Source organism: Zonotrichia albicollis, chromosome 6 (genome assembly GCF_047830755.1).
Source record: "Zonotrichia albicollis isolate bZonAlb1 chromosome 6, bZonAlb1.hap1, whole genome shotgun sequence".
In the NCBI taxonomy this organism is placed as follows: Eukaryota; Metazoa; Chordata; class Aves; order Passeriformes; family Passerellidae; genus Zonotrichia; species Zonotrichia albicollis.
The window spans coordinates 42,293,147-42,319,666 of NC_133824.1; the positions used below are offsets into that span (position 1 = coordinate 42,293,147).

The 26,520-nt window shown below is 38.1% G+C and overlaps 1 protein-coding gene across 4 annotated transcripts in view; it reads left to right on the forward strand.

Moving 5' to 3' along the window:
* USH1C (USH1 protein network component harmonin) overlaps positions 1-26,520 on the forward strand; it is a 47,727-nt gene continuing 21,207 nt past the window's right edge. For 2 of the 4 annotated variants that reach the window (XR_012580870.1, XM_014266773.3), the window contains exons 1-15: positions 7-176; positions 4,379-4,446; positions 6,417-6,560; positions 7,114-7,252; positions 12,947-13,055; positions 13,152-13,176; positions 13,874-13,931; positions 14,722-14,825; positions 16,015-16,099; positions 16,490-16,549; positions 16,797-16,853; positions 18,823-18,965; positions 19,593-19,658; positions 22,223-22,347; positions 23,808-23,884. Coding sequence is in view for 3 of the 4 variants with exons in the window: in XM_014266773.3 (XP_014122248.1) it covers positions 141-176; positions 4,379-4,446; positions 6,417-6,560; positions 7,114-7,252; positions 12,947-13,055; positions 13,152-13,176; positions 13,874-13,931; positions 14,722-14,825; positions 16,015-16,099; positions 16,490-16,549; positions 16,797-16,853; positions 18,823-18,965; positions 19,593-19,658; positions 22,223-22,347; positions 23,808-23,884 (1,296 nt within the window). In the remaining variant the exon portion in view is untranslated. Of the gene's footprint in view, positions 177-4,378; positions 4,447-6,416; positions 6,561-7,113; positions 7,253-12,946; positions 13,056-13,151; positions 13,177-13,873; positions 13,932-14,721; positions 14,826-16,014; positions 16,100-16,489; positions 16,550-16,796; positions 16,854-18,822; positions 18,966-19,592; positions 19,659-22,222; positions 22,348-23,807; positions 23,885-24,638; positions 24,689-26,520 lie in introns of all 4 variants that reach the window. The other 2 variants (XM_074543364.1, XM_014266774.3) reach the window with 2 other exon arrangements.

Below are 26,520 nucleotides of genomic sequence, written 5' to 3' on the forward strand. Positions count from 1 at the left end.
CCCGTGCCCTGCGGTCTCGGGGATGCCGGAGGCGGGCGCGCCTCTCACCGCCCCGGGGCGCGGCCTCGCCCGCGCAGCCGCCCCGCGCAGCGCCCGCACCCGCGCAGCGCCCGCACCGCTCCCGCAGCCGCAGCCGCGCCATGGAGCGCCGCGTCGCCCGCGAGTTCCGGCACAAGGTGAGGCGGCGGAGCCGGCCGGGGCACGGAGGCTGCGGGTGGCACGGCTCCCCCGGCCGGGCACGGAGGCTGCGGGCGGCACGGCTCCCCCGGCCGGGCACGGCTGTGCCCCGGTGAGCCGCGAGGAGGGAGGGAGGGAGACGCTCGGGGACTTTGCACTGCCCTGACACCGGCGCGGGTGGCAGCCTCCGGGGACGGGATGGGTTAAAGACCTTAGAAAGAGAGAGAGAGAAGAGTAGCCTTCCCCAATGTACCAGCTTTTTCAGGGCTTGGAGCAGTTTGCTTTGTGTTTAGTGCCCCGTTGGAGCCGGTGCCGGCTCCAGGCGCCCCCGGCGCCCGCTCAGCCCTGCGCGCCCCCGGCGGGGCTCGGCCCGCGCCGGTTCCACCTTAACGTTCCCCGGCGCGGTTGTGCGCTCATGGGCAAACGCGCTTGATACACGGAGCCGCTCGGCTGCCTGGCGTTTTGTCGTTTTGTCATTTATCCGGTTAAATAGGTGCTCGGCAGAGCGCAAAATTGTATGAGCGAAGAATGCTCAGAAAGCTCTAATTAAGGAAAGGAGGAGGAAAATAGTTTGCATGTGTAAAAGATGTTTTTGCCAAGCCGCTTAGGACTCTCTCAGATTAAGGTTTTCTGTAATGCTCTGTGGGGATCGTTTTGTTTTGTGAAGAAAGTTGTGGTTGGTTTGGTTTTTTCTGGTTTTTTTTTTGGTTTTTTTTGTTTTTTTGTTTTTTTGGTTTTTTTTTTGTTTTATCAGCTAGGACACGCAATTTCCACAAAGCAATGTAATGTTTTATAGAAGTGTCTGCCACTTGGTAATAAACACATTAACCAAAGGATTGTTAGGATGAATTAGAGGAAGTGCAAAAAAACCTTCTGTATGTCAAATTGGAGTCCAAGAACATTAAGGACCTGGATAGTCAATCATGATGACTGTAGACATCGAGCACATTGTTTCTGCCTTGCTCCCTATTACTGTATAACTCAGCAGTGGGTTGTGCAACGTTTCTGGAAAGACTCTTGTTTCTAGGAGGGTGTCGTGAACTTTAAACCTTCTCCCTTTCATTGCTGCTATAATTCATAAATCATTCAAGCCCCACCCCTGACAACGTGAGATGTATTGTCAGTGTTGCTGCAAACAGCTGGGATGCAGGTATCAGTGACAGCTTTATCAGAGCTAGAAGACATTGAAATAGGTATTTTCTTTTTTTTCATTTTGCATCATCCTGCTTCTAGTGACCTCTGCAGCACCCAGTCTTGGATGCTTACTTTTTCTGTGACATACCAGTGAAGATGCTCACTACAAGATCTAAATTTTCTCAGTTAATGGCAGTTATCTTAGTTAACTTTTTTTTTCTTAGTTTCTTTTTTCTTAGCAAATTTATTCAGTTGCCTTGTCAACCAAGCAGCAATGTAAAATATGTTATATATCCGAACCAGTTTTTCCCTTTCCTTCAATAGTTTTCCAAAATCTGGCTAGCTTAAACAGGACTTCATACTCTTCTTTGAAATCTGGCAGATTGGAATAGTGCTAACATATTGAATTATTGTCATCTGAACTTTTTCCACACCAAAAAAAGTGTTTTTTCCTCCCCACAGCTTCTATTCCACTGAATAAACTTAGGTAGACTTCTTGACAGACTTCATTTTTTTATGTATGTAGGTGCAGATTGTGTGATGACTTTTTATTCATTTCTGTAGGGGGATAGAATGTAAGAAAATAGTGTAGAAAGTAATCTTACCCCTAAGGAGTTGCAGCTGGGCCAATTAGCAAAGATTAGGAACAGGCCTGGCTTTACCAGGCCACAGCTGTAACCAGTGAGAAGAAGATGTTCTAAAAGAGTCGGGTGGGTGAGAGGGGAGCTGGGTTGGGTCGGGGGTCAGTGGCTGCTTTGTGAAGGAGAAGGAGTCAGTGCTCTGAGGAGCTGCCCACGAGAAAACACCCAGAAGGTGTGGAACTTTTGCCATTAGGAGACAATAGTATGGAAATCCTACAATAAGATGACAACAAATTTCTATGAAAAACAGTGCAGTGTACATAGTGAGAAATGGAGCATAATCAACTCTGTATTCTAGGATTATCAATGATACAACTACTATGAAGACTCTTTAAATAATCACTGAGGGTGGAAGAGACACCTAGAGGCTGTCTGCCCCAGCCCTATGCTCAGGGCCATCAAGAGCCTATTGTCCAGGGCTGTGCCCAGAGGGTTTTTCTAAAATATCCTTGGTTTAAAATGTGTGAAATCTCCTATCCCATGACTCTACAGTAATTTTCTTGAGAAATAGATCCTAAAATATTTCTGTGATCCAGGTTAAACCATGTCACTGCTAATTTATTTTTTTATATAGTGGAGGGATGATATTTTAGAATTTATGAAATTAGAGCCAGTTTTTAGAAGCTGATGATAAGTCCAGGTAAAGCATATGTTTCCAGTAAGATTTAACCTCAAGGAGTTAAAGAATTAGGAAAATGGCATGAAATGCAGGTGGCTATGATGCAGTGATAATTGATGGAAGAGAAGGCAGCAGGAAGAGAATGACCTATTAGTAGGAGTGGCCCAGGATTATTAACCCAGCTGTAGCATTCTGAATATATTAGAAATCACCGGGTGTTGGGTTTGCTCAGATGAGAAGGAAGTTGTTGGTGTAGGATGAGAAGTGCAGGAGTCAAACAGACTGAATATTTTGTTAGAAGAAATAGCAGAATTTAGATATAGTCCTCCATTTTCTGAGAGGAAATGAGGATGCATCTACCAGCAATCATTTTAGGAGAAAAATTGAATGTTTTTAATCTTTGCTTTCTCTGTCAGAAAAAAGAGATGATGATGGTTTTGCCCTTTGCTGAGTAGGATTAATAAACATTTAATGTTCTTTGTGAGGCACTGCTCATACAGTATCTTAGCTGGCATTGGGAATTGAGCTCTGTACTTTACCTGTTAGGGAAGTGAAAAATGGATGCTGGAATTAGTTTTACCTTGAGTTTTACTTTCACAATTAGCCTTGCCTCAAGTCTGTGCAGAGTATTGCTGAAGTTTTGATTGCAAACATTTTATTTCCTTTTAAGACAGATTGTATGCGATGTGTGCCAAAATTCACTGTGAATAAATGGTATTCACTGGTATAACTGTAAAGCAATCTTGACCTGCATGTAGCTTTCTGGCCTTTAGGTGTTTTGGAAGTGTCTTTTTCCAGAGGAGACAAGTAACAGAAAACCACCTGAATACGAAGTCTTGCTGGCTTTAGAGAGCCAGGAGGTACAAGTAATAGAAAACCACTGGTATGTGAAGACTTGCTGGCTTTAGAGAGCCAAGTGGGACAAAAGGAATATGAAGCATGTATTTAGTTTAGAACATAATACAAACTACTGCAAACCTGGAAAGAAAGGGCCTTTGTTTAAGTATGCAAATTGCTTCTCAGTCTTCACGTCACAGTAATATTACCCTTTAGGTCAGATGTAAATTGCTTTCCTAAACATCAGGCTTGTCCAGATGTAAAACTGATGTGATGTGACCTCTCACTACAATCAGGATTAGTGGAGGTCTCACTATCACTGAATATAAATTGAACTCCTCATGTAAGAATTTGGGTTTGGTTTTCTTTTGCTTCAATTTACTGTCATTATCCAAGAGCGGGCATAGTAATATGACACTGGTTTAAGTAAAGGTACTATTAGTGGGGGAGGAAAGAATAACTAGCAAGTTCTATCAGTTAAGAGCTGGAGCAGAGATGAACAGAGGTGTAGCAGTTTGCATAATGCTATAAGTGAGCTCCTGAAATCGGTGGTTTGGACGACAGCACAGAGATTGTATCTCAACGCGGTGGTTTTATCTGTGACAGCATGTGCTACATTAATGAGTGGCCAAAAAGGTTTCTGAAGACATTTATTCAGCAGTTCAGTGATTATCAGGTAAGACAAATATGATATTACTGTAGTAATACTACTGCTGAGGGGAAATCTAGCATACAGAGTATATCAGGATTCACCACCTTGTCTAATTGTTGTCATACTAATTTTAGATAGTCTCATTGTAAGTGTGACACTGTGAGGTAATGCTCTGTTGCAAACATATATTTATCTTTAAAAAATTCTTTTTCCTTAATGGAACTTTTACTCTGTGGCTTAAGAATCTGTGGAAGTCTCTCATGTTCAGCATTTGGGCTATTAAGTCAGAGATTAATGATAGTGTCCTTGGGTTTTCAGGTCAATCTATTAATTGACAATGAAGCGGAGAAGGATTACCTTTATGACGTGCTGCGGATGTACCACCAGTAAGATCTAGCTTTATACATCTTGGTGTGAAATTTTACTAATGTTTTTATATTTCAAGAATTAATATTCACAGTTATTTAAATAGTCTATGTGCTACTAGAAAAGTAATTGAAATGAGAGGTTTTTATCTTGTTTAATGAAATCTTGTGGTTTTGAAGCATAACCTGCAGGCAAAGAAGCAGCATGTCTGTAATCACTTATAAAGTTACTTGGGTTTTATGACTTGGCAGTTTTTTATAAGAGTTTGGTAGATTCATATCTGGGGCTGTGTGGGGGGAGGCTCCTGCATGATAAAGCTGTTCTTAGAAACAGGAAGAGAGCACTAATAATGTTCATTAATATTTCCAAAGAGTGCTTATTTGTTTGATACAAATTTTTTCGCTGACATCACTTTTCAAAGATTTTTTGCTAACTCTTCAGATCAAAATTTTGCAACTGTCCTTTGCAAAGCTGGAAAAATATACTCTCGGAATTTGTTTGGCATGTTTAATGACTCTGGCTTATTACAACACAATGGTAAAAAATTGGAAAGGTGATAGGCCTGTTACTAAGCCTTTTGCTGAACTGATTTAAACCACAGTTGCCTCAGACTTGTTTAGTTGCAAATTACATCAGCCCATGATCCATTGTTTTTCAGAGAAGATAAGAATATATTTTCCACTGATCATAGGCAAGTGGCTCTTAAAGACATTGTTTCCATTCATATTGTAATTAAAAGCTTCTCAGCTGAGTGAAATGTATAAGTTTCCATCTGATGTTTGTAGTTATGGGGGTATTCAGCTGCATATCTGATTCAGTTTCACTCTGGTCTGTCTAATTGCTTTTTCATTCATAAAGATTGTTGTTTGGAAAGCCAGTTGGTTCAGCAGGTCTGAATTATTTAAAATCTTCTTACAGTTACAAAATTAACAATGCATACGGCAACTTTTCTTCAATTTCCACAACTGCAATGTCTTGGGCAAAATTTTCAATATCTCTGTGAACATATAATGATGATGTATCACTTCCTGGGAATACATGATGAAATATCCCAAAGCAAAAATATGTGCATTTGCTGTTGGAGTTAGCATTTTATTTCTGCTTCACTGTGAATAGTACTTCCAGAAGTATTTGACCTCTAATTCTGCATAGGTATTCCTGATCTGTATTTTCAGTGCCCATACCTCAGAAATATTGCATCCCAGGAAACGTAAATTTAAAGAAAGGGAACAGTAAATAATACAGGAAAAGTTTAACTGAATATTTTATAGGAATAGCTCTGTTGAACCTTAGCTGTTCCTCCATTCCTGCAGTTGTACAACAAAGTATATTTTGTACATAATAACCATCTCAGTGCTGACGATTTCAAGGAGACCACTTTGCTTAGCTCTCATGAGAGAGATGTTTACAACAGTTTAACTTCTGTAGGTTTTGTGGATTAGTTAATCATCCTTCAAATTTGATTTTGATCAAAATCTGGAACTTAAAGTGTTTGCTCTAGCTGCTGAATATTGGGATAGTTTTTTTGTCCTGGATTGAAACAATTTGTCAGTACTCTTAAGTTCAGGGAAGGAGAGAGCTTGTAGCCTATATTTACTTACAAGGATCCCTAACTAATGGAGAAACAAAAATCCATTAGGCAGGTGGGTCTAATCTGTAAAGTTATTTTCAAATGGTTCCATAAATCTTGTAGGTACTCTGAGACTGAAGTTGGAGATGCCGTCTATGAATGTGATGTGCATGACCTTAAAATATTAAGTGAATGTATAGACGACTTCACATGTTTTGAAGCAAATGTTCTTTATTTACAGAAGGTCTCCTTTCTCAGGGGTTAGTGTGCTTTCATCAAACCAGTATCTGCATAAATATCTCTTTTGGTAGCTTGAAAGGACATGCAAATATTGAAGCCATGTGCACAACAACTTATAAAATGAAACTTGTTGTTGGTGTGTTGTTTACCTGTGTTTGTTTTGTCACTGTGTTTTTGCAGGTCTATGAATCTCCCAGTGCTTGTGGGGGACCTAAAACTGGTGATTAATGAGCCAAGCAGGCTGCCTCTGTTCGATGCTATCCGCCCACTCATCCCATTAAAGCACCAGGTGGAATATGATCAGCTTACACCCAAACGATCACGGTGAGACAATGCAGAACAGCAACAAAACAATGCAGTTAACTTAAATAAAAAACAAGAAATACTGAGTTTACTGAGGTAAATTCAGAGTAAAATATTGTCCATCTGTGTAGATTTGGGCATAGTTATTTTACTTTAGCTGTATTTGCTAGAAGTACAGCTACATGTACTGTAACTAAATTGTTTGGCAAGCTACCTGTACTGTACCTAAATTACCTGCTAACTATCTGTACTGTACCTAAATTGTTTGCCAAGTGGTTTAATCTAGTAACAGCAAAGCAAGGGAGTCAAAACCAATATTTTCTCATTTTTCTTGAATTTCATAATAGAAAAATCTCATCGCTCTAACCTTCTAAAAGCAGTTTCAGTGATTGCAAATATCTTTTCATATGAATAAACTTGATAGTTTAGCTAACACACATCCATCCAAACTTCAGTGAACTTGCTTTTTATGCCTAAATTATATAAGTGAAAAATAATGTCTAACTTGCATATGAAACATTATTGAGACAAGGTGTTATGCAGCTGAACACTCAAGTGTGTTCCATTTTTGCAGAAAGCTGAAAGAGGTGAGATTGGATCGATTGGATCCTGAAGGGCTCGGATTAAGTGTAAGAGGTGGAGTGGAATTCAGCTGTGGCCTCTTCATCTCCCAGTTGGTTAAAGGAGGGCAGGCAGACAATGCTGGACTTCAGGTAAGATATTTCTATTCATGTTAGGTGCTAATGGTTGTTCTTTAACATTCAGAAGTTGATTTTGCCAAGATGCTCTTTGTCACTTCAAATCGAATTCCTACATGTAAAGTAATGCCATGGTAAATACCATTATACCAGCGGTGAATCAAGTCATTAAAAATGTTTATTTTGCTGTTCTTAATTATATGTAAGCCTTCTTTTTTTCTTGTTTGGGATATGCTAATTTTTGAAGGCTTAAAGTTTTCCTGGAATGCTTATACTTCATGAGTAGCAACAGTTATGTGTAAGCAGAGGGAAAGAAGGATTTCTAGACTGTAGAAGAATGCTTTAAGTTCCTAAGTTTTGATTAAATGTAGAACAGAACATATAAATGCTAAGCGTTAATTCCATCTTGCATAGATATCATTTGTGTAATGAAATATTTACTTGAACTTTATGTATAGATTTTGGGGGTTTTGGTTTATGCAATAAAATAACTTATTTTTTACTATTCCCAGTATCCTCTTTACTGCATAGAATTGCACTTTCTGTGATTGAATTTTGGATACGTGAAGTTGCCAACAAGATATGCAAAAATAATTCTGTGTAGAAACACTGCAATGCTCGTGTAATTTGCATTAATAATGTTTTGGGTCTCTGTTTTCTTTTTGAATGTGGCATTGCTTAGTGAAGAGAGAAATAAGAAATTGCAATAAGAAATAAGTGGCAAATGTCTGCATCTTTCTATCAGACATTGAATCTGATAAGGTGTACTAAAGGTCTGAATTTCTGACTGGAAAGGCTAATATATATAATATGCCTGGCTACTTTTAATTTGTCAAGTCTGAATATCTACTGCAAGTATTGATGGCTAAGCATTGTGTTTAACACTAGTCCAAAATATATTAGACTAGTATGATTCATTATTGTAATTAAGTTTAATTAAACTAGCATTTTTTTTTTTTAGATATGCTTCAGTATTACCTCACAAATCTCTTGGATGAAAAAAATAAATATCTATCAACAAAGCAGATGAAGTTAGGTTTCCCTGTTTATGTCACTCATGCCGAAAACTTTCTAGAATTTAAACTGTTCCTCTTTCTGTTTCATGTATGTGCATGCCCTTCTGTTTGTGCATTCATACCTATATATCTCATCCAGAATTGCCTTTGAATTGGTTCCACCTTCTGTCAGCCTGCTCTGCACAGGTGCATCCAGGGGGATGCTTTACAAACTACTTGGGACAAAACCGCGAGTTCTGTGTGTTGTTAGAACTGAGAGGGTGTTGTAGCTCAGCACAAACCTTGTGCTCTGTCCTCAGCCTAATTTAAGCATGGGATTTGCCAATGGGCAACTGCAGAAAAGGACATTGATGCACCCTCTGTTTGCACTACAAAAGGTCATGTACCTCATCTTCTGTATTACACAGCAAGAATGTGAAGTGTAGACAAGGGAGTTGTTCCTGGGCTGTGGTGAGCTCAGTAGGAGAGATTCCCTCTGCTTCCTTGCTCGACTGCTAGAAACTTGAGAAAAAGATCAAGACCAGTCCCTTATTTGGCTTTTGTAGACATCTTCTGGAAAATATTGGGAGGCACTAATGATGCTGATCAATAAAGGACTTACTAGCCACTGCCTTAAATACATTCTAATACTTTGGTGTTAAGGCTGTGTTGCAGCTCTGCATCTCTGCTTCTTTCACAGTAACATTTTGACACAATCACTGCATAAGGAGTGATGTTCAGCTGTTGTGCTCTTATTAGGATGTCAGTTTTCCTGCTTTCTCTGTACACAAAAAGGCCCCTTGGCTTTCTGTGACCAGGGTCATTGTTGGACATGTTGGTGTCAGTCAGGGGTTTGTAAAGGATCTTTGGGCTGGAGTGTGCGAACTCTCTTGCAAATCAGAACATTGTTAGGGTTTAGCTGACAAAGTAGGGACAGTAAGGGGGAAGAATGCTTCACACTGACTCTGAACTTGTTAGGGATTAATGAATTCATATGGGCAGATGGTGCTTTGCAGCTCCTGTAACTGCCTGGCTTCTGGTTTTTGATACGTGGTGTTAAAGCTCAGCCTGAAGTCCCTGGATAATAGGTGGCACTAGGCACTTTCTGAACCTCACTGAATAACAAGACCTGACAGGCAGCCCATTGTTCTAAATTGCTGTCTCTCAGTAAAGCCAACTGCTTCTGAAATTTCACCCACCTGATTTATTTAACAAAATCTCTACACATTTTCAATCCCAAAAATGCAGTCTGAGAAAGGTATAATGATTTTCTGTTATACCATCAATTTTACATCCTGCAGCTTTTAAAATTTCCGGTTCAAATTGTGTGTTTTTCCTTGAGGTACTTTCCAAGTTACATTAAAATGACCAAATAATAATGAAAGTTCTCTGTGATACTTGTAGGTTTGACCCTTTTATGACTACAGTTTCTCTAAAAGGCACAAGTGTTTTGTCCTTCCATTAAGGAATGGACTTCATCTCTCCCCCCACCACCCCTCACTGCTTTTTGATACTTGTATGTGAGGATTCTGCTGAATACAAAGAGATTGGGTGAATGATGAAAGTGGTAGCAGTATACAAAATGGGAAATTTGAAACGGTTGATGTTATTATATGAAGCCCTTCCATTTTCTAGAAGCACTAAATATTATATTTCTCATGTTAAAAGTTAGAAATAATAGTCATTTTACTTGAGAAAAAGTTAGGTTTGCATCTTTTTTCTAAAGTCTGTCATCTCTTGGTTGGATAGGGAAAGGGGAAACGGTGATATAATACCAAAATAATTGTTACTGTTCTACTCTGCTCATTCCCACAGACTTTTATCTCTACAGCTCTGATTCATTAGCATGGTATACAGTGATACCTGTACAAAAGTAACAAAATACATGAAAACAGCTATTAATTACTCCAATATTAGATACCATTGTTCAGGAAAAGCTGATCAAGTATCCTGAAGAGAAGCAGTTTGCTGTATGTCTATAGGTCTTCTGTAGTTCAGCCTAGATTGGGTTATTTGTAAAGCAACCTCAGTCATTGTCTGTCAGCAATACAAATGTCATTACGTTGAGTGAAGGGTGTTGAGTTTGAGAAATAAGATGACAGTCCAGTAGAGGAGAGTATTAAAAATACCTGTATGGGAAAAGCTTATTCCCATACTGGGGGGAAAATAAAATATGCTCTTGTGTGCATTTATAATTTTGCAAGTGCTTCTTGGGGAGATGAGAATAGATTTGATTCAGTGAATGCTGATATCCTCAGAACGATGTGAGTTCTGCTGGTGCAGAAACCCCAGGATGGCACTGTCATTTGCAGCCCTGAAACTGGGGGTTTCTGTGTGTTAAGGCATTGCAGCCAATAACAGGATGAGAGGTTACCCTTTTAAAGAGTCAGGTTTGTGCAAACCCAGGCTCCATGCTCTGTTAGACTCTGCATGATGTGGAAGATGTGAGTAAAGGGGGGATCTTGAACTAAAAGAAAACCAAACAAAAAGCCCACCCGCCCCCTTTACTACATATGTGAAATCACCAGAAGATGGATAGGGTGGATGGATGTGGTTTGGAATGTTTGGAACTGTTAGTCGGTTAAGCGAGTGACGGCAGGAGCTGTCAGGGATGTAGCTGTAAACTGCAGACCTCATGTGCTCTTCTTGTCTGATTCTGTATTTTACCACAGGTTGTATGTTCAAAGGCCTTAATTACTGACCTATTTCTGCTGTTACTAAAGATAATTTTAAAAATCTGACTGTCAAGCTCTTAGGAGTGCAGGCCATTGCCCTGGATGAGATTTTTTTGGATGCCCAGCAGAGGGAGTGGATGTCCCACTGGTCAGGAGCTAGGGACCACGGTCCTGCTTTGCCTCTGAGTGTGTGTTCCTTTCTGCAGGACAGTTTTCTTTGCTTTCGTAGCCTTCTGATGCTGTGTTGTGTCAGACAAAAATCCTCAGCTTCAGTAGAAAGTGGGACCATGAGCAATGCTGGTGTAGTGGACATGTTAATGTTTTGTGTAGTGTTGCAGAGCATGAGACACTTCCCAGAAGAAATAAAAAGATACATTTTCGGATTTTTGTTTGTGATTTGGTTTTTTGGGTTTTTTTTTTTTTTTTTTTTTTTTTTTTTTTTTTTTATTTGCCAGATCACAGTAGGAAGATTCAAGGAATCATTACAATATGAAAAAAGGCAGAAGGTGATAGCAACCCTAATATCCTGTCACACAATGTCGTGTCTTTTTGTGTGTTAAAGTCTCTAGAACACAGGCTATGTTGAGGAATTTCTACTTCCAATTCCACTCAGTCCTCTCATATAAAGGGAAAGCACAGAGCCTCTCTTAAAGTAATTGTAGAAGTTTTTTTAAATGAGCTTGATAATGCATTCCACCTAAGTTTTCTTGAATACTTAGCTTTGCTGAAAACTGAAATCAGCCTAATGCAGATACCAGCATGGAAAGCTTAAGCCTAAAGTGAACTTTGGAAGCTTGACGCTTGAGTCTTTAAATGGAACATTTTTGGTAATCATTAACTAGGGATAATGCTGCCATGAAACTAGACACATTTGTGAGGAGGCACCCAAAGTTTCATTGACTGAGAATAAAGTCCCATGCTGTTGGTGTTAATGAGAAAAGTCTCATCAAATACATTTTTCATAAAAAATATTCACAATAGTTGAGGGGAAATGCTTCTAGAAAGGACCCAAAGTATTTGGCTTTGTCCACGTGGAGATCAGAGGTATAAGATGATATGGTGGATGGTTTAAGGTAATTTCATGGTAATCATTTGTATATTTTACTGTGCAGTGGATTGATCTGCATTGATAATGAAAGAAATCATGCACTAATTTTCATACAGCCACATCACGTGGTTCACATCAAGTAAAAGTTTTTGTTTATGGTGCTCCTGCCGGGACTTGGAATTTTTCATTGTAATCTTGGGCAGATAATAAGGCACTACCTAAAATGAAGTAGGCAATGCCTTCATCACTGATTCCTCCTCAGCCTGGCTGGGTAAGAGGATCATTGGGCAGAGTTCATAAAAACTTGGAAAATTCTCTCTAGTCATAATAGCATATCAAATTTGGATTTATATTAGAGGAAGAGAAACTTTTTGATTGTACTTTGATAAATAAGATTTGAAATTTTATAGAAGTGGCTGAAAGCATGTTATCTGTTCTACACTATTGAATTGAACACTGCCAGGGAATGTCCTTAGGGTGCTGCCATTGGATTGGCAATAAATGTTAGTGGAGTCCCAAACAAATGAAAAAAAGGTAAAATCCCTTAAAATAATGCATTTTCTCAATCCAGAATCAGGCAAGATAATAAGACTAAGCTTAGTTTCCTATTGATCAAATATATTAAGGAAGGTATCTCAGAAAATATATGGTAAAAGCAAACTTTAACTTCTAAAGTATAAAAGAAAGTAACTCTAAAATTATTTGAATTAAAACACAGGCTTGTTTTTAAGGTAATCTGTGGAATACAAACTGGATGTATAGTAGACAGTGTTTATAAAATTGTTATTTGGCCATTAATTTTTTCGTTTGGGTGTTATTTCAAAACAATTACAGGTAAGTCTGATCTGACATTACCTGAGATTCAAAAAGTATTCATGAATTGACATGATCTAACCTTTGTAGCAAAATGACTGCCAGATTACATTCAATCTTAAAAACTTCTAAAATTATTAACTCTAGCTTACTTTTTCTTTTCCCTTCTGTTTGTGAGGTTGGGGATGAGATAGTGCGCATCAATGGATATTCCATTTCATCATGTACACATGAAGAAGTCATCAACCTCATTCGTACAAAGAAAGTTGTGTCCATAAAAGTTAGGCGTAAGTAACACAAAAAATGACCTCTATCACCGATGATTGCTGTTAATGGATTGTTTGTGGTCTGCAGAAACATAACAAAGTATTTTTCTTTTTCAGATGTTGGCATGATACCTGTCAAAAGGTAATGGCTTTGCTTTTGAAAACAGATGCATTTTTGCACAGCCTCTTCTATCCCAAGAATCTGTGTTTAATTATGAAAATGTGTGAATGCTGATTAAAATGTCACATCCTTTTTAATGAACAGAGAGATGTCTTGCTTGATGAATCTGATATTATGCCAGTTGCCTACTTAAATGAACCAATTTCTATTTCCTCATTTGTCACAGATATATCATGGAAATTTAATTATCACTGCACCTAGCATAGCAGAGAGCTCCACTGCTTCTTTGTATATGTAGCATTTGATGATGGCTTCAGAGTTTAGAAAAATTTAAAATTGTTTTGGTCTTGCCCTTTTCATTGAAAAGCTGAATATTTAGGCAGAATGTTTGACAAGTGTTAATGACAGGAGGTGTCACTCTGCATAGATATTTCTGTAAGATGTTTGAGTGGTTATGGTTCATTTTACAGTTTTCCTCTGAGGTTCCTAAAATTGTTTTACCTGAGAGGGCTTTATCTATTTTATATTCAACCTTTACTAGCCCCAATAATTGTACTCTTGTTTAATGTTCTGTTTAAATTGCTGGAAAATAAACCAAATGTGAATGGTATCCAAAGAAAGTTGTGAATGCCGAACAGAAGGCTTCATTCCAAAGTAGCTTCTGGAATACATTGACACGTATTTTGTCCCATTATTTAAAATTATTTTTTCCTTTCAGTTCTCCAGATGAACCCCTTAAATGGCAGTATGTGGATCAGTTTGTGTCAGAGTGTGGGGTAAGAGATCAATATTTTGTTAAATGTCTTCTGGGGAATCTGTAATGGTTCTGAAACACTTTCTCCTCTGACCTTATCAGAGAAGCTATTGATGCATTACTATAATCCAATATCTTGTTGAAAGTATTCTGTGAGGAACATCTTTTGTGATATGAAATTATTCTAGAGCTATTAGGTAAGGAAAGGGCAGGACACAAATGAAATGGCTTTTACTCATTAATTGCTTCTTCATTTTGCTTGAGCTTAATAGCTTCCCAGGCTGTAGTTCTACTGCATAAATCTTTATCAGATTATTTGGCCTATTTTAGGCATATTAGTGGAGGAATTACAACTTTGAATGCAAGTGACTTCTAAGGGTTGCAGAAGTGAAAAGAAACACCACAATTACTGTTATTTTGCTTTCAGGAAGAAAGACATACTTAAATAGTGAACCTTATCATGTATTTCTCCAACCCTTTTGTCAGGAAACAATAATCTAAATTATTATTATTTTTCCATATCACTTTCCTCTAATTTCCCTCCACCCTTTTCTGAAGACCAAATTTGACTATTTAAGTAATGTTCTGCAAACAGATAAGTTCAGTCTTTCACCTCAGCCATGCAACTCCACTGAAATGACTCTATCTCACTTTCATTTCCAGCAGGATAGGACCTTGGAGCCTTGAATAGGACCTTGAATCTTACCTTGATGCTGGCTGGGATTCATCCTGGCTACATGAAATTTTATAGTAGTCTTGATATGAATTCAAGACAGAATTAACATCTGCAGCATTGTTTAATCCCTCTGCAGGAAGGAAAGGGCAGTGTGGCTGGACTTGCTTCTTCTGGAGGGAGAGACAGTAAAGAGAAGAAAGTCTTCATTAGCTTGATTGGTACAAAAGGCATGGGATGCAGGTGGGTACATGTTTTTTATTTAATGTCACTGTTTTTTAAAGGAAACACTCAAGGCAGTTATTTCCATCCTTCTTGGCTATGTTGTCAGACAAATGAAGATCCATGCTGGATCAGGAAGGCAAACTAACAGTAGGGTATCTGTGGCACATCTTACATATTTTTAGGCAAAGTGTAAGTAGCTGTGTTAAAATTACTGTCATGAAGAAAAGAACTTTAAAATTCAAAAATAAGAATGGACTGAAAGTGCCTTAGTACAACTTGTCATGGAATTGGATCTTGTAAATGCTTTTACATTTTTAAATACTTAAAAGTGCTGCTCAGTGACATAGCAAATTCCAGCACTGTCCACTGTCAGGTTTGCTCTCTGCAGTCTCTGACCATTTCAGAGCTAAAACATCATCACAAAGCTACATCCAGCTTCTAAAATCATTCTTGAATTTACAAGATATTTTAGAAATATGATTCTGGGGTTCTTGGACTCCTTGCAATACTTAGGGAGATTTTGGAGTAGAAAGGGATATTGTAGGATTTCTTATATATTTAGAAATAGATAGTTGTAATTATCAGGCCTCTTTTCTCCTGTAATTTGGAGGATGTCAAGGTTTTTAAAAAATAATTTACAAACCTGGAGAGGTGGCTCAGTATCACTCATTGAATGTATAATCTACAAAATAGTTTCTGTATCTAGGCCCAGCTTAGATTGCAGCTTAAAGTTCCTGATCTAGATGTTGGACCCTGGATGAAACATCCTTCTTGTTCCTAATAAATAATCCTAAGAAAATAACAATGTTTTATACATAGAGGGTCATGCAGTTCAGCAAATAAATCTTCATTGCATTGCTTGTTCACTTTCAGGTACGATTAGTGCCCCAGTCCTTTAGACAGTGTAAGTCGGCATACATGTAAGTTTCAGCATGTAAGGCAAAATACAGATGATTATTTTTCTTGTAGGTTTTTCTTTTAAACCAGTTTTGTGGGGTGGAGAGTAGGAAAATAGGATGATAAACCACTGTGTGTGTACTGGTAAGTTTTGGTATTTGTTTCAGAATTGGCTAATAATTTAATTATTATTCAAGCAAAAAACTATGAAGAAACAGCTAAAACTACTCACTGTGTTACACTGTATTTGTCATAAATATTATTCTACAAATATTATCCAATTAATGTTTGGGATTTTCTACATTTCCAGTATTTCCAGTGGTCCAACACAAAAACCAGGCATTTTTATCAGCAATGTTAAGCCAGATTCTCTTTCAGCAGAGGTGGGCTTAGAGGTAAGTTTACCACCTTGCAAGGTAGGTGCCATAAGGAATTCTTGTTTTGTATTGACAACTCCAAGGATTCGGGGGGTTTTCTTCCCCATAGGAAAGAAATACCTGGTGATTACATTTCAAACAAAGCTAGTTTTCTAAAGTGTAACAGCAGGAGTGACCTGAGTCAGACCAATATTCCTTCAAGCTCAGGATTTGATCCCAAGCAGTGGCAATGGCAGATCCCAGTGCAGGAGTATGCAAACCTGACAAGTTTCCAGTCTGTTCCCCTTGCACTCTGCCCGTACCCATGATTGTTGTGTGAAGGGTGTTAGAGAGCACATTTCTTTCTGTTTTCATTGAATGTGTGTACTAACTTAGCATCAGTACTAAAATTTGCATTAATCCCTTTAGGTTGGTGATCAGATTGTTGAGGTGAATGGAGTGGACTTTTCTAATGTGGACCACAAAGAGGTAAAAGTCTTCTTAATTCCCTGCATTTGTAGTTGTCAGCTTATTAAGTATGTGTCCTGTTTTCCTTTGCAAAAAGTATGTTCTGATTCTGGGCTATTAGCTCAAGGGGTTATGTATTGAACATGGATTTTGCATATTTGCATACCTATGGCTATTTAGTTCTGGAAATTCCAGTCTTGGTAACTAGCATTTTACTGGCCTTTTATCCCTTCCTTCACATTCCTTTTTGTTTTGTTTTAATTTTCAGGCTGTCAGAGTGCTCAAGAGCAGCCGTACTTTGACTATCTCTGTGGTAGCAGGTGCTGTAAGTAGTGTATTTGTAAAAGCAGAATATTTGTAAGCAGAAATGAGTAAAGCTATGTCAGTAAATAAATGGTAAAAATAAATGGATAAAAACAAAAGCTGTGTTTCTGTATAAGATCTATACCTCAGTCAAACCAGCACAGTTTTGAGTGGCATGTTAGTCTTTCATACCACACCAAGTATTGTCAAATAAAACATGGTTGTGGGCCAATGCAAAATCATTTCCTTCACAAGGAATGGAAATTAACATTATTGTAATGGTCTCTAATGTTTGAGAGCTTCTGTTCTGTTCTGTTCTGCTTCTGCTGAAACATGAATTGGATTGGAGACAAATAATTTTTAATCCTGAATAGCTGATGCCTTAGTCTTTATTCCAAATGGGTTCCTTTTGTAACAGTTTATCTGATCTCATTAGTGTATTGACACACTGAAAATTGCTCAATTTTTCCTTTCCACTGTTCTATGCAACAGAACTGCAAGCCTTTGAGATCTAATATAAAGCCAGCTGAAGTTAATTAAATCTTCACTCTGACTTCAGTGTGACTTTCAATAAATGTTTTAATGTTTTTACTGCTTTAATCCTTATAGAAAGTGTGTAGTTGTATACAAGAGGATAATCAAGTTCCATAGACTAATCAAAGACCATGTTTTCCAGTTGCCCTGAAACTGAGTTAAATAGGGAAAAAAAAGATTTAATAAGTCACTTCAGCTACTTCCTAAGGGCTCATGTATACTGTGTAGCTACATTAAGGAATTAATAGTTTATTTAAACTACTTTTAGAGTAAGAAAAGATGAAGTTGTCCAGAGGTGCTGTAGAGATTACTTAAACAAATATTCTGGGTTAGTTGATGAGGCTTCATGAATTCAACATCCTAAGGACTTCGTTTCAACTCCCAGTTACGTTAACAGCTTTAAAAATACGAGATCTACCTCAGCATGCATCACTGGGGTGGTATCCTTAAAATGGCAAATTGTTGCTATGGAACTCCTCTGTTCCTCACTCCTTCCTCTTGCATCATCTTCTCAACAGACATCTTTGACTGGAGAACAGATAGCATAAGGAAACAGTTTCCCTACTATGATGCAAAGCATTCCTCAATGCCTGGTTTTGTTCAAGATGTGTACTTTGCACTTTAGAGACAGGAAAAATCCTACATTCCTAATTAACATGGGATTTTTCTTTCAGAAATGAAAATTAGATTCATGTTATCAAAGTGTTCTATAGCAGTATAGAAATGGCTTTCTTGAACAGAAAATAGTGCTAGTGTCTTAATTGTAAAGCAAATGAAAAGTGAACCAACTGAAACACAAACTGAACAAACTGAAATACATAAAACCAACTGAAATACATGAACTGCAGTGTGTTTTGGGGATGTACATTCCCTATATTTGGGGTCCAGAATGATGACACGTTTCTGCAGCAGCCAGGCATTAAGAGCATTAAAACACAGTAACTGTGTAGTTCTCTTCACATTGGGAATCATTCAGTGTTCTGTTTTCTGGCATTTCATTGCCCAGTGAAGTTTCAAGAAAGTATAATGTGAATTTTTTTTTTCTGAGTGACACTGAGCATAAATTTGGCATGACCCCTATGGTGTTATTGCTGGCTTCAGTAGTTGCAAACCTTGTCTGAAGTGTTTTGTGCATAATAATTGAGAGGCTGAAACTAGAATAGCCCCTTGGAGTAACCAGTCAGGTCTTTGAGGATCTTCCAGGGTGCGTTCCTCAGGAAGAGCAATGTGAGGAAATGGCAGATGTGCTGTGGATTTTCTCTCTGACAGTCTGGTCAGAGAGAAAGTCAGATAAACTTTCTCAAGCTCCCCTAGAATAATGTCTGGGAAAGTTTATCTGACCAGACTGTCAGCATCCACAGATGTGCTACTATGTAAATGGGTTTGAATCATCTCCTAGAAGAACTGCATTAATGAGTTATTTTCACAGGTGATGCGAGTGGTGTTTTTGATCGCAGGGCAAGGAGCTGTTCCTGACTGAAGAAGAAAGGCAAAGAGAAGCACGTCTCCGTGAGCTGGAGCGCCAGGAGTTAATGCATCAGAAGCGGCTTGCGCTGGAGACCAACAAAATCATCAAAGAGCAGCAAGAGAAAGAGAGATTGTGAGAACTCACTATAGGACAGCCTGAAAAATTTAGCTTGGCTTTGGAGAGGGCATGGAAGACAGGAGCACATAATTCTTTTTGTGATATTTCTCACCAAAGTGAGAAGATTCTCAACTTAGATTAACATTGTTTTGCTTTTGCAGAGTCTCTGTTCATAAAATGTTTGTCCTGTGATGCTCTTGATATTCTGAGCTTTCAAAGCTGTTAGCATTTAAAGCCATCTTGAGTAGAAGAGCATGCTGCTCTCTGACTCTCATACCCCAATGTGTGGTATTCATTATTTTCCTGATGCTATTCACTCATGCTTTATTTTTAGCAAGATAGTTAGAAATTTTCAACTCATACAAAAAAACACTATAGTCTTTTCTCAGAAGAAGGTAGTGACTCATAGAATTAAGTAGAGTATATTCCCTTATTATCCATGTGGTCAGGAATGTCCTTGGGGTTCCTAGGAAACCGTACTGAATCTTTGGTGTCAAAGATGACTTTTAAAACTGAGTGTTTTCCCCCAGTACAAATGTATTTACTGTATTTAACTTTTAACTGTATGCTGACACACATTGTTCAGGTTCTTACTCAGAAAATACTATTTTTATCATGTTGTCCTAATTCCACTCATTATAGAAGAAAGCTGGAGATTTCCCAGAAGGCTGCAGAGGAAGAGGAGAGATATCGCAGAGAAATAGAGCAGTGAGTAAAAACCTTAGACAGGCAATGTGCCACCTGGAAGAGGGTTCCTTGTGTATTAGATTAGATCTGGCTGAATACATTCTGCATGATGCTTTCAAATAAAATTGTGTAGTATTTCCATTTAGCTAAATGTAGGATCCAGTACATATTAGTAAGTACACCACAGTTAAAGAATTGGAAACTGATCTGAAAATCAGTACCTGTAAACATGAGGATCATAAATTAACATGAGGCAATAATAAATTTTGTGGAGTTCACTGTGAAGTTGAAGTTGAGAACTTATTTTAAAAGTATTATTAATATATAGAGAAACTTGAGATTAAGGAAATTCTGTGCCCCAGAACTTGTTTACTTTGTCGTCACTGAAACACTACATTAATTCTAAGAGAAAAAATGCAGTTCTGCTAAGAAACAGATCAGTACTATATTTTTGACTGAAGCACTTTTACATTTGCAAGTTTGAAATTAACCAGTTGTTATCAGAGTAATTAACTTCTAAATGATGCTGGGAAATTGCATGAAAATGCAAATTGCAGAATAATACCTATTTTGATTCAGCCTTCTAGGGTCAAGATTGACCCTCAAGTCTTTGGCTTTGCTCCTTTGATGTTATTAAGGGTTTTTAATTAATTTAATTCATTTAACTCTCTTTTCATGTATCTGTATTAGCTGAAATTTAGTGATAGAAAAAGAGCAGGGAATTCTGAATTTGTAAAGTGCATAAAGAAATATATTCCCCAGCTGTCACAAGAGAAAAATCTTCTGGCAGTCCTGCTGGGGGCTCTACAGCAGCACATGGATGAATTCTTAAGCATTTCCCTTTTCTGGTCCCAGGCAGTTGATAACATCCTGTTCTTTATTTTGTGGCCTATATAGAAATTCCTGCAATAGCCAAAAGCTGCTATAAAAGCAGGCCATTACAGGTGAAGGATGTTTCTGTTCTCCAAATCTAGATTGCCCGTCTGTTATAACGGATGTTGGATGTCTGCTGTGTTGTTCTGCACTAAGAGTGTCTTTACTCACTCAGGGAAGGCTTTCTTGCCCTGAGGGCTGCTCAGTGTAAAGTCTAGCACAGCTTTATAGCTGCCTGTATAATTTTTAAGTGTTGCTCAGCCATTTTTAAGCTTTTCCATATCACAATCCAAACTGTTAAGTTGGTGTCAGTCTCCTGGGTGAGGAAGAGGGAGAATGGTAGCACAGGAACCTAGATGAAATCTAAAGCTGAGATTTAATGAGCAGTTGTGGCAGGCTAAAATACAATGTTTTTCTGTATTAATTGTTTTTGAGTATCATGCCTTGCCTTCTTTTAAGAATCCTTTCTGCAGGAGTTCCTTGTATAGTCACTGTGCCCTTTTTTGGGATCTTACATTTGAAAAAAATTTCATATGAGCCTAAATGGCAGAGATCCCTAACTCCATGTACTGCAAGTTACATTGTAGCACTGACTTTTAACAACTAAAATTAAATTTAAAAACATTCTGTCCATTGTTCCCTGACAATGCCTCTACATTTAAATAGTGAGCTCAGCTACGTATTTAGGAGTGTTTTGAAACCATGTGAATATTTTTTCAACTTACTTTAGCTAATTTAGAGATGCAAAAGGTAATCCAAATATAGATTCATATGTATCTAAGACCTGGTAAATTTTGGCACCACATTATTAGTTCAAGGCAAGCTGTAATCAAGAATAGATCTTGGATCATTTAAGGCAACATATATGAAGCTACATGTTGTCAGGGTATTCAGCACTTCTGCTGTGACATACTTGGTACTTGCTGAGTTTTTGCTTGAAACATCTTTTTTCTCTGATCAAAGTGCAATGCTAGGTAATTTACTTCTCTTGCATGCTCTTGTCCTGAATTGTGACACTCCCTGCAGCATCCCCCATTCTCTATCCGTACCTTTCTACCTCTTCCGTACTTCTTCCTCTATCCGTACCCCTCTCCTCTCTTTTTTTGATTTTTTTCCCGTTTTTTCCTAAAATACAGAATTTAATATGGCTTCTGTTCCAACAGTATTTATTTCTTGTGGGGAAGAGTCACTTTTTATGGCAACCTTGAACTATGCGTTTAGGAAGCAATCATCAAAATAGTTTTAAAGAGAGAGGAGAGTCACATATTTTTTTAGGTATAATTTGCCATTGTGACATCTGATTTACATGTATGGTAGATATTCTGTCATTCGGTGTTTCAGTTTTTCTAGTAAGTAATTCCAGTCCTAAAAATGAAAAAATTGCTAAATGAGAGACTTTTTTTTTTACTTCTTTTAAGGTGATAGTACTGTAGTGTGTCACTCATGGTTTATTATCTGTGCAGGTGTTATATAACAGGCCTTAAAAGTCTAAATATTAAATAAGAATATCTTCTTGCATTGTAGTTTACAAATTGTCTTAGTAGTTTAGTAAATTAAACAGATTGATTAATTCAGTTATGCGGAAGGAGCAGCTTTTTCTGCTTTATATTCAAGAGAAAAACAAATATGCTGAAAAATTATAATGGTAATGAATTTATACTGATGTTGTTCATTTTGTACTCAGAATGTTTAACTGCATTTGTTTCCTCTAGGATAACAGCAGAGGAAGAGAAATTTAAAAAGGAGTGGGAAGAAGACTGGGGTCCTAAAGAACCACCCAAGTCTCTAAAAACTGTAACTGCAGAAGTGCACTCTCCCCCTCGTTCCAAACACAAAAGTAAGTAATTGATGTCAAATTTCCTCCTTGTATTTGTCTAAGACACATCACTGAGCTCTATTAAAAATATACTGCTAGTTTGTTTGGTTAAGTTAAGATTGCTATGACTTGATTATTTTTTGGAAGACTGGAAGCATATGATAAATCAGTTAAATAATTCTTATTTAACAGGTATCTATCTTGCAAAATCTACATCCATTCACATAGTCATGGTTTTTAACAATCAGCAGCAGGAAAAGTAAGAATAAGGCTTACTAAGAAACGGTCGGAAGCATCAACCTTGGGGATTTGGTGCATTGTTTTGCATGTTGTTTCTGTCAGCCTTTTCTCAGTTTGGCTTGGGATATTAAAGATCACTTAGTTCCAACCCCCTGACATGGGTGGGGACAATTTCCACTAGACCAGGTTGCTCAGAGCCCTGTCCAACCTGGCCTTGAGCACTGCCAGGGATGGGGCATCCACCACCTACCCAGGGGAACCTGTTCCAGTGCCTCACAGTAAAGAATTTCTTCCTAGCATCTAATCTAAATCTGTCCTCTTTTAGTTTAAAGCCATTCTCCCTTGTCCTGTCACTACTCGCCCTTTTAAAAAGTTCATTTTCATTTTTCTGGTGGCCCCTTTTAGGTACCAAAAGGCTCACCTGAGGTCTCCCAACATCCTTCTCTTCTCCAAGCTGAACAGCCCTAGCTCCCTCAGCCTTTTGTCATAGCAGAGGGGCTCCAGCCCTCTGATCATCTTCATGGCCCTCTGCTGGATCTGCTGGACCCATTCCGACAGGTCCAGGCATTCCATCTTATATTGGGAGCTCCAGAACAGGATACAACACTCCAGGAGGGGTCTCATGGAAGCAGAGTAGAGGGGCAGACCTCCCTCCCTTGCCCTGCTGCTCTTGATGCAGCCCAGGATGCTGCTGGCTTTCTGATTTACTTGTCCAAAGGGAATTCAGAGAGTTGGAGCTTAGCTGGCAGTTACGAAGCTTAATTGGAAGCTGAAAATTGTATGTGGAGAGTGTACTAAAATTGTATTGTAGAAAGAAATTGTTGCATATTTGTCGTTGCAACAATAAATAGTTGCATAATTTATAGGAGACCTGGGCCAATTCCTTATCTGATATTATTTTATTATATTATTTTGTGTGTGGCTTTGGGGAGTTGTGCTGATGGTTCTGTTACAGGAAAAGCCACCAAACTCTTCAGGCTTCCCTTCACCACATAGTAGACCAGTTGTCCACATGCAGATCCTATCAACTCTTCAGGACTGGAGGAGGTTAGAGATTATTTTAAGTAGAGCCTTTTTTTTTTTTTTTTAACAATTCTGTAGAAAAACATCCCATCACTTAGTGCGATTTTTGTTTCACAGAAACTTCTAGTCACACGTTACTGATCTCTTTTTCATTTCATGGGAACCCCCAGCTACTGTCACTTCTGTCTCCTCACCCCTTTCCTCCTTTGTTTCTCTAGAAGATTTAAAGGGAGTTGCACATGACCAACTTGAAACAGATGACATGGATGAAGTGAACATGAAGCAGGACAAACAGGTTTGCCGCTCAGCCCTGACTTCCTATCCTGATTCAGATTCTTCCTGTGTCTCACCTCCTGACAGTCAGTCTTGACATTCAGCTGACCATTTAGTTTTCCTAGGGCAATATGTGTGGTCCTTTAGTAAATGATGAAAGATTTTGACACTGCTGTTGTCATTGCATCTAAAGATACCTTGATATGAGATCTAACAACCCTACAGAAACATGGATTATACTGAGTGCTCTGAATTAGCAGTATTTCATATATAAAAGTTATGGTAATATATTCTTTTGTATGTTTTTACTTAGCAATATATTTTACAATATTTATGCACTTGGGGCTTGAAATATTTTGGCCTGGGAAATGGAGCTTTTCATATGTCCTCAAAAGCAGTGTTCTGCCACAAGCTTGAATGAGTTTGAATACCTGGTTAACTTTCATAAAGCTTGCTAAAACTACTGTAAAGTAGGAGTGTGACCATAAAAATCCTAGCAATGCACATGGCATGTGTGGTTCTGTGTAAAGAATACTTGTTGCATTTTCTTTATTTGGCATAAAATGTGTATCACTAAAATAAGGGAAGCCTATGACTAAATGTTCTAGAACCATTTATCAAGAACTTAGCTAAGAACTTGTTATGTAATATCAAACCTCTGGTGTTGTGCCTCCAAATAAATTTTAAGCAGTTACACATATCAGCATGGATTGGTCTGATTATGAGCCTGTCCTTGGCTTTTCTTCAAAAAACAACTTTTCCTTTACCTTTTGTAGCTTTTGGATGGTTTTATCGGTATGAAGGGAAATTTCCCACAATCCGTAAGGTACAGCGTTTAAAATGTCAATTTGTTTGCTGTGTGTGTTTGGATTGGAATTCCTCATTTTTCTTCTTCTCTGCTATTAGTAAGCATTCTTTATAGTCAAATGCTCCTTCTTTTAATGTGTGCACAAATTAAGATGCCTTTGGGATGCGTGTGTCTAGGACTTTGTCCTTTTGAGTCCTTCAGGCTCTGGGTTCTGCCATGTGCAGAGGGAATTGTATAACAATACTTTGCAGATGTTTATTACAGGTGGGCAATGCATGTCTTCATGTTCTCCAAAAGTCCTCAATCATGTGTATATAAAAACAGTAGAGACAAAAATTATCCACTTATACCTTTGCAAATCTCCCTGTGGGAGGAGTGCTGAAGGCGAAAGGCTTTTAGGCATGCAGATATGAGCAAAAAAAACAGTTAACAGTCTTTAGGCTGATAAAATATTTGTATGGAATGCTGCTGAAGTATTGCAATTTCAATTTATGAGAGTTTCAAGTAATATTTTGTACTTGCTGCTGCTTCCTTTTCTTTATTTCTTGCAATGTATATTAGCCATATTTTAGGGGATTGCTGTTGAGTTGTGTGCTTTAGTGGTGGTTTTTTGCTAATTAACAGTGGTAAAAGTGCCATGAAGATTTGGTGTGCGTATCTGGCAAGAACTCAGGGTTTCAGAGGAGGTCAGGATTGCTTCTGACGGATGAAGTATTTGTGTCACTGTTCAGGACTTTTAATTTGACCTTCTGTGTGCCCAGGATATACCTGTTCCCCTTAAATGAGATCAGGAGAAGATGGTGCATTCCAATAGCTTTTTGTACTGCTAGTGACTGTAAATCATCATGGATCTGTAACCTGTGGAAAAACCAGGGCAGTTGGGATTTTTAAATGAAAATTATAAACACATGCTGTGGAAACTCTTCACACAAAGAGGGTAATATTTGGGGTTGCTGCTGAAAACTATAGTTTAGGAGAATGCCTAACTACCTCTTTGTATACTAATGATCTTAACATAATTCCTGTTGAACTTCACCACACTCTGTGCACTGGAAGTTTGAAAACATTTCCTTTTCAAACATTTGCTTTTGGCAGTGGTGAATTTCTATCCTATTCCCTATTGCTAATGATTTTTTTGTTTGTTTTAAAAACAATATTTTACTCTGTACTAAAAATGTCTATAATAGGAAGTAAACTGAATCCATGGGGAAAATTGTAGGAAAGGATGAATCATCCTCTTGCATCTGAATGCTGTGACTGCAGCTAAGACACTTAGATATATGTTCATGTTCTAGAAGACTTTGGCTTGTGTACTGCTTAGTGGGCCTTTGAATTCAGTAGTTCTTCAAATGTTGATACCTAGCAAGTTGACCTGCCTGATGTTACATTTGGCACTGTCTGCTAGATGTATCTTTGAATTTTTAAGAGGATGATGTTGGCAATTGTTGTTAAGGTAAAAACTAATTAACCCTGAACAAAATAGACCGCAGAATTAGGTTTATGTTAAAACATTAGTGTGAAAAGCTAGGTTTTTTAGTTAAGCTTTATTTCCAATGTTTTTGGGGTTCCTTTCCCCCTGTTCCCCTCCGTAAAACACCACCACCACATAACCATGAAGCAATAGACCACATCCCACTGAACTCAGCAGTACAAAGTTCCAGTTAATGGCTTGGCTGGGGGATTTGGCTTCTGTAGCTGCCAGGGAAAACGTCTGTTTTCTAGGGCTTTGTTATCAATATTAATATGCAAAAGGTGAAAGGAAGACAAATAATGCTATTTAATGTGAAGCAGTTTGTGGTGGTTTTAGGAATTCAAAGCAAGAAAAGTCAATAGCTGATGATGATGAGAAG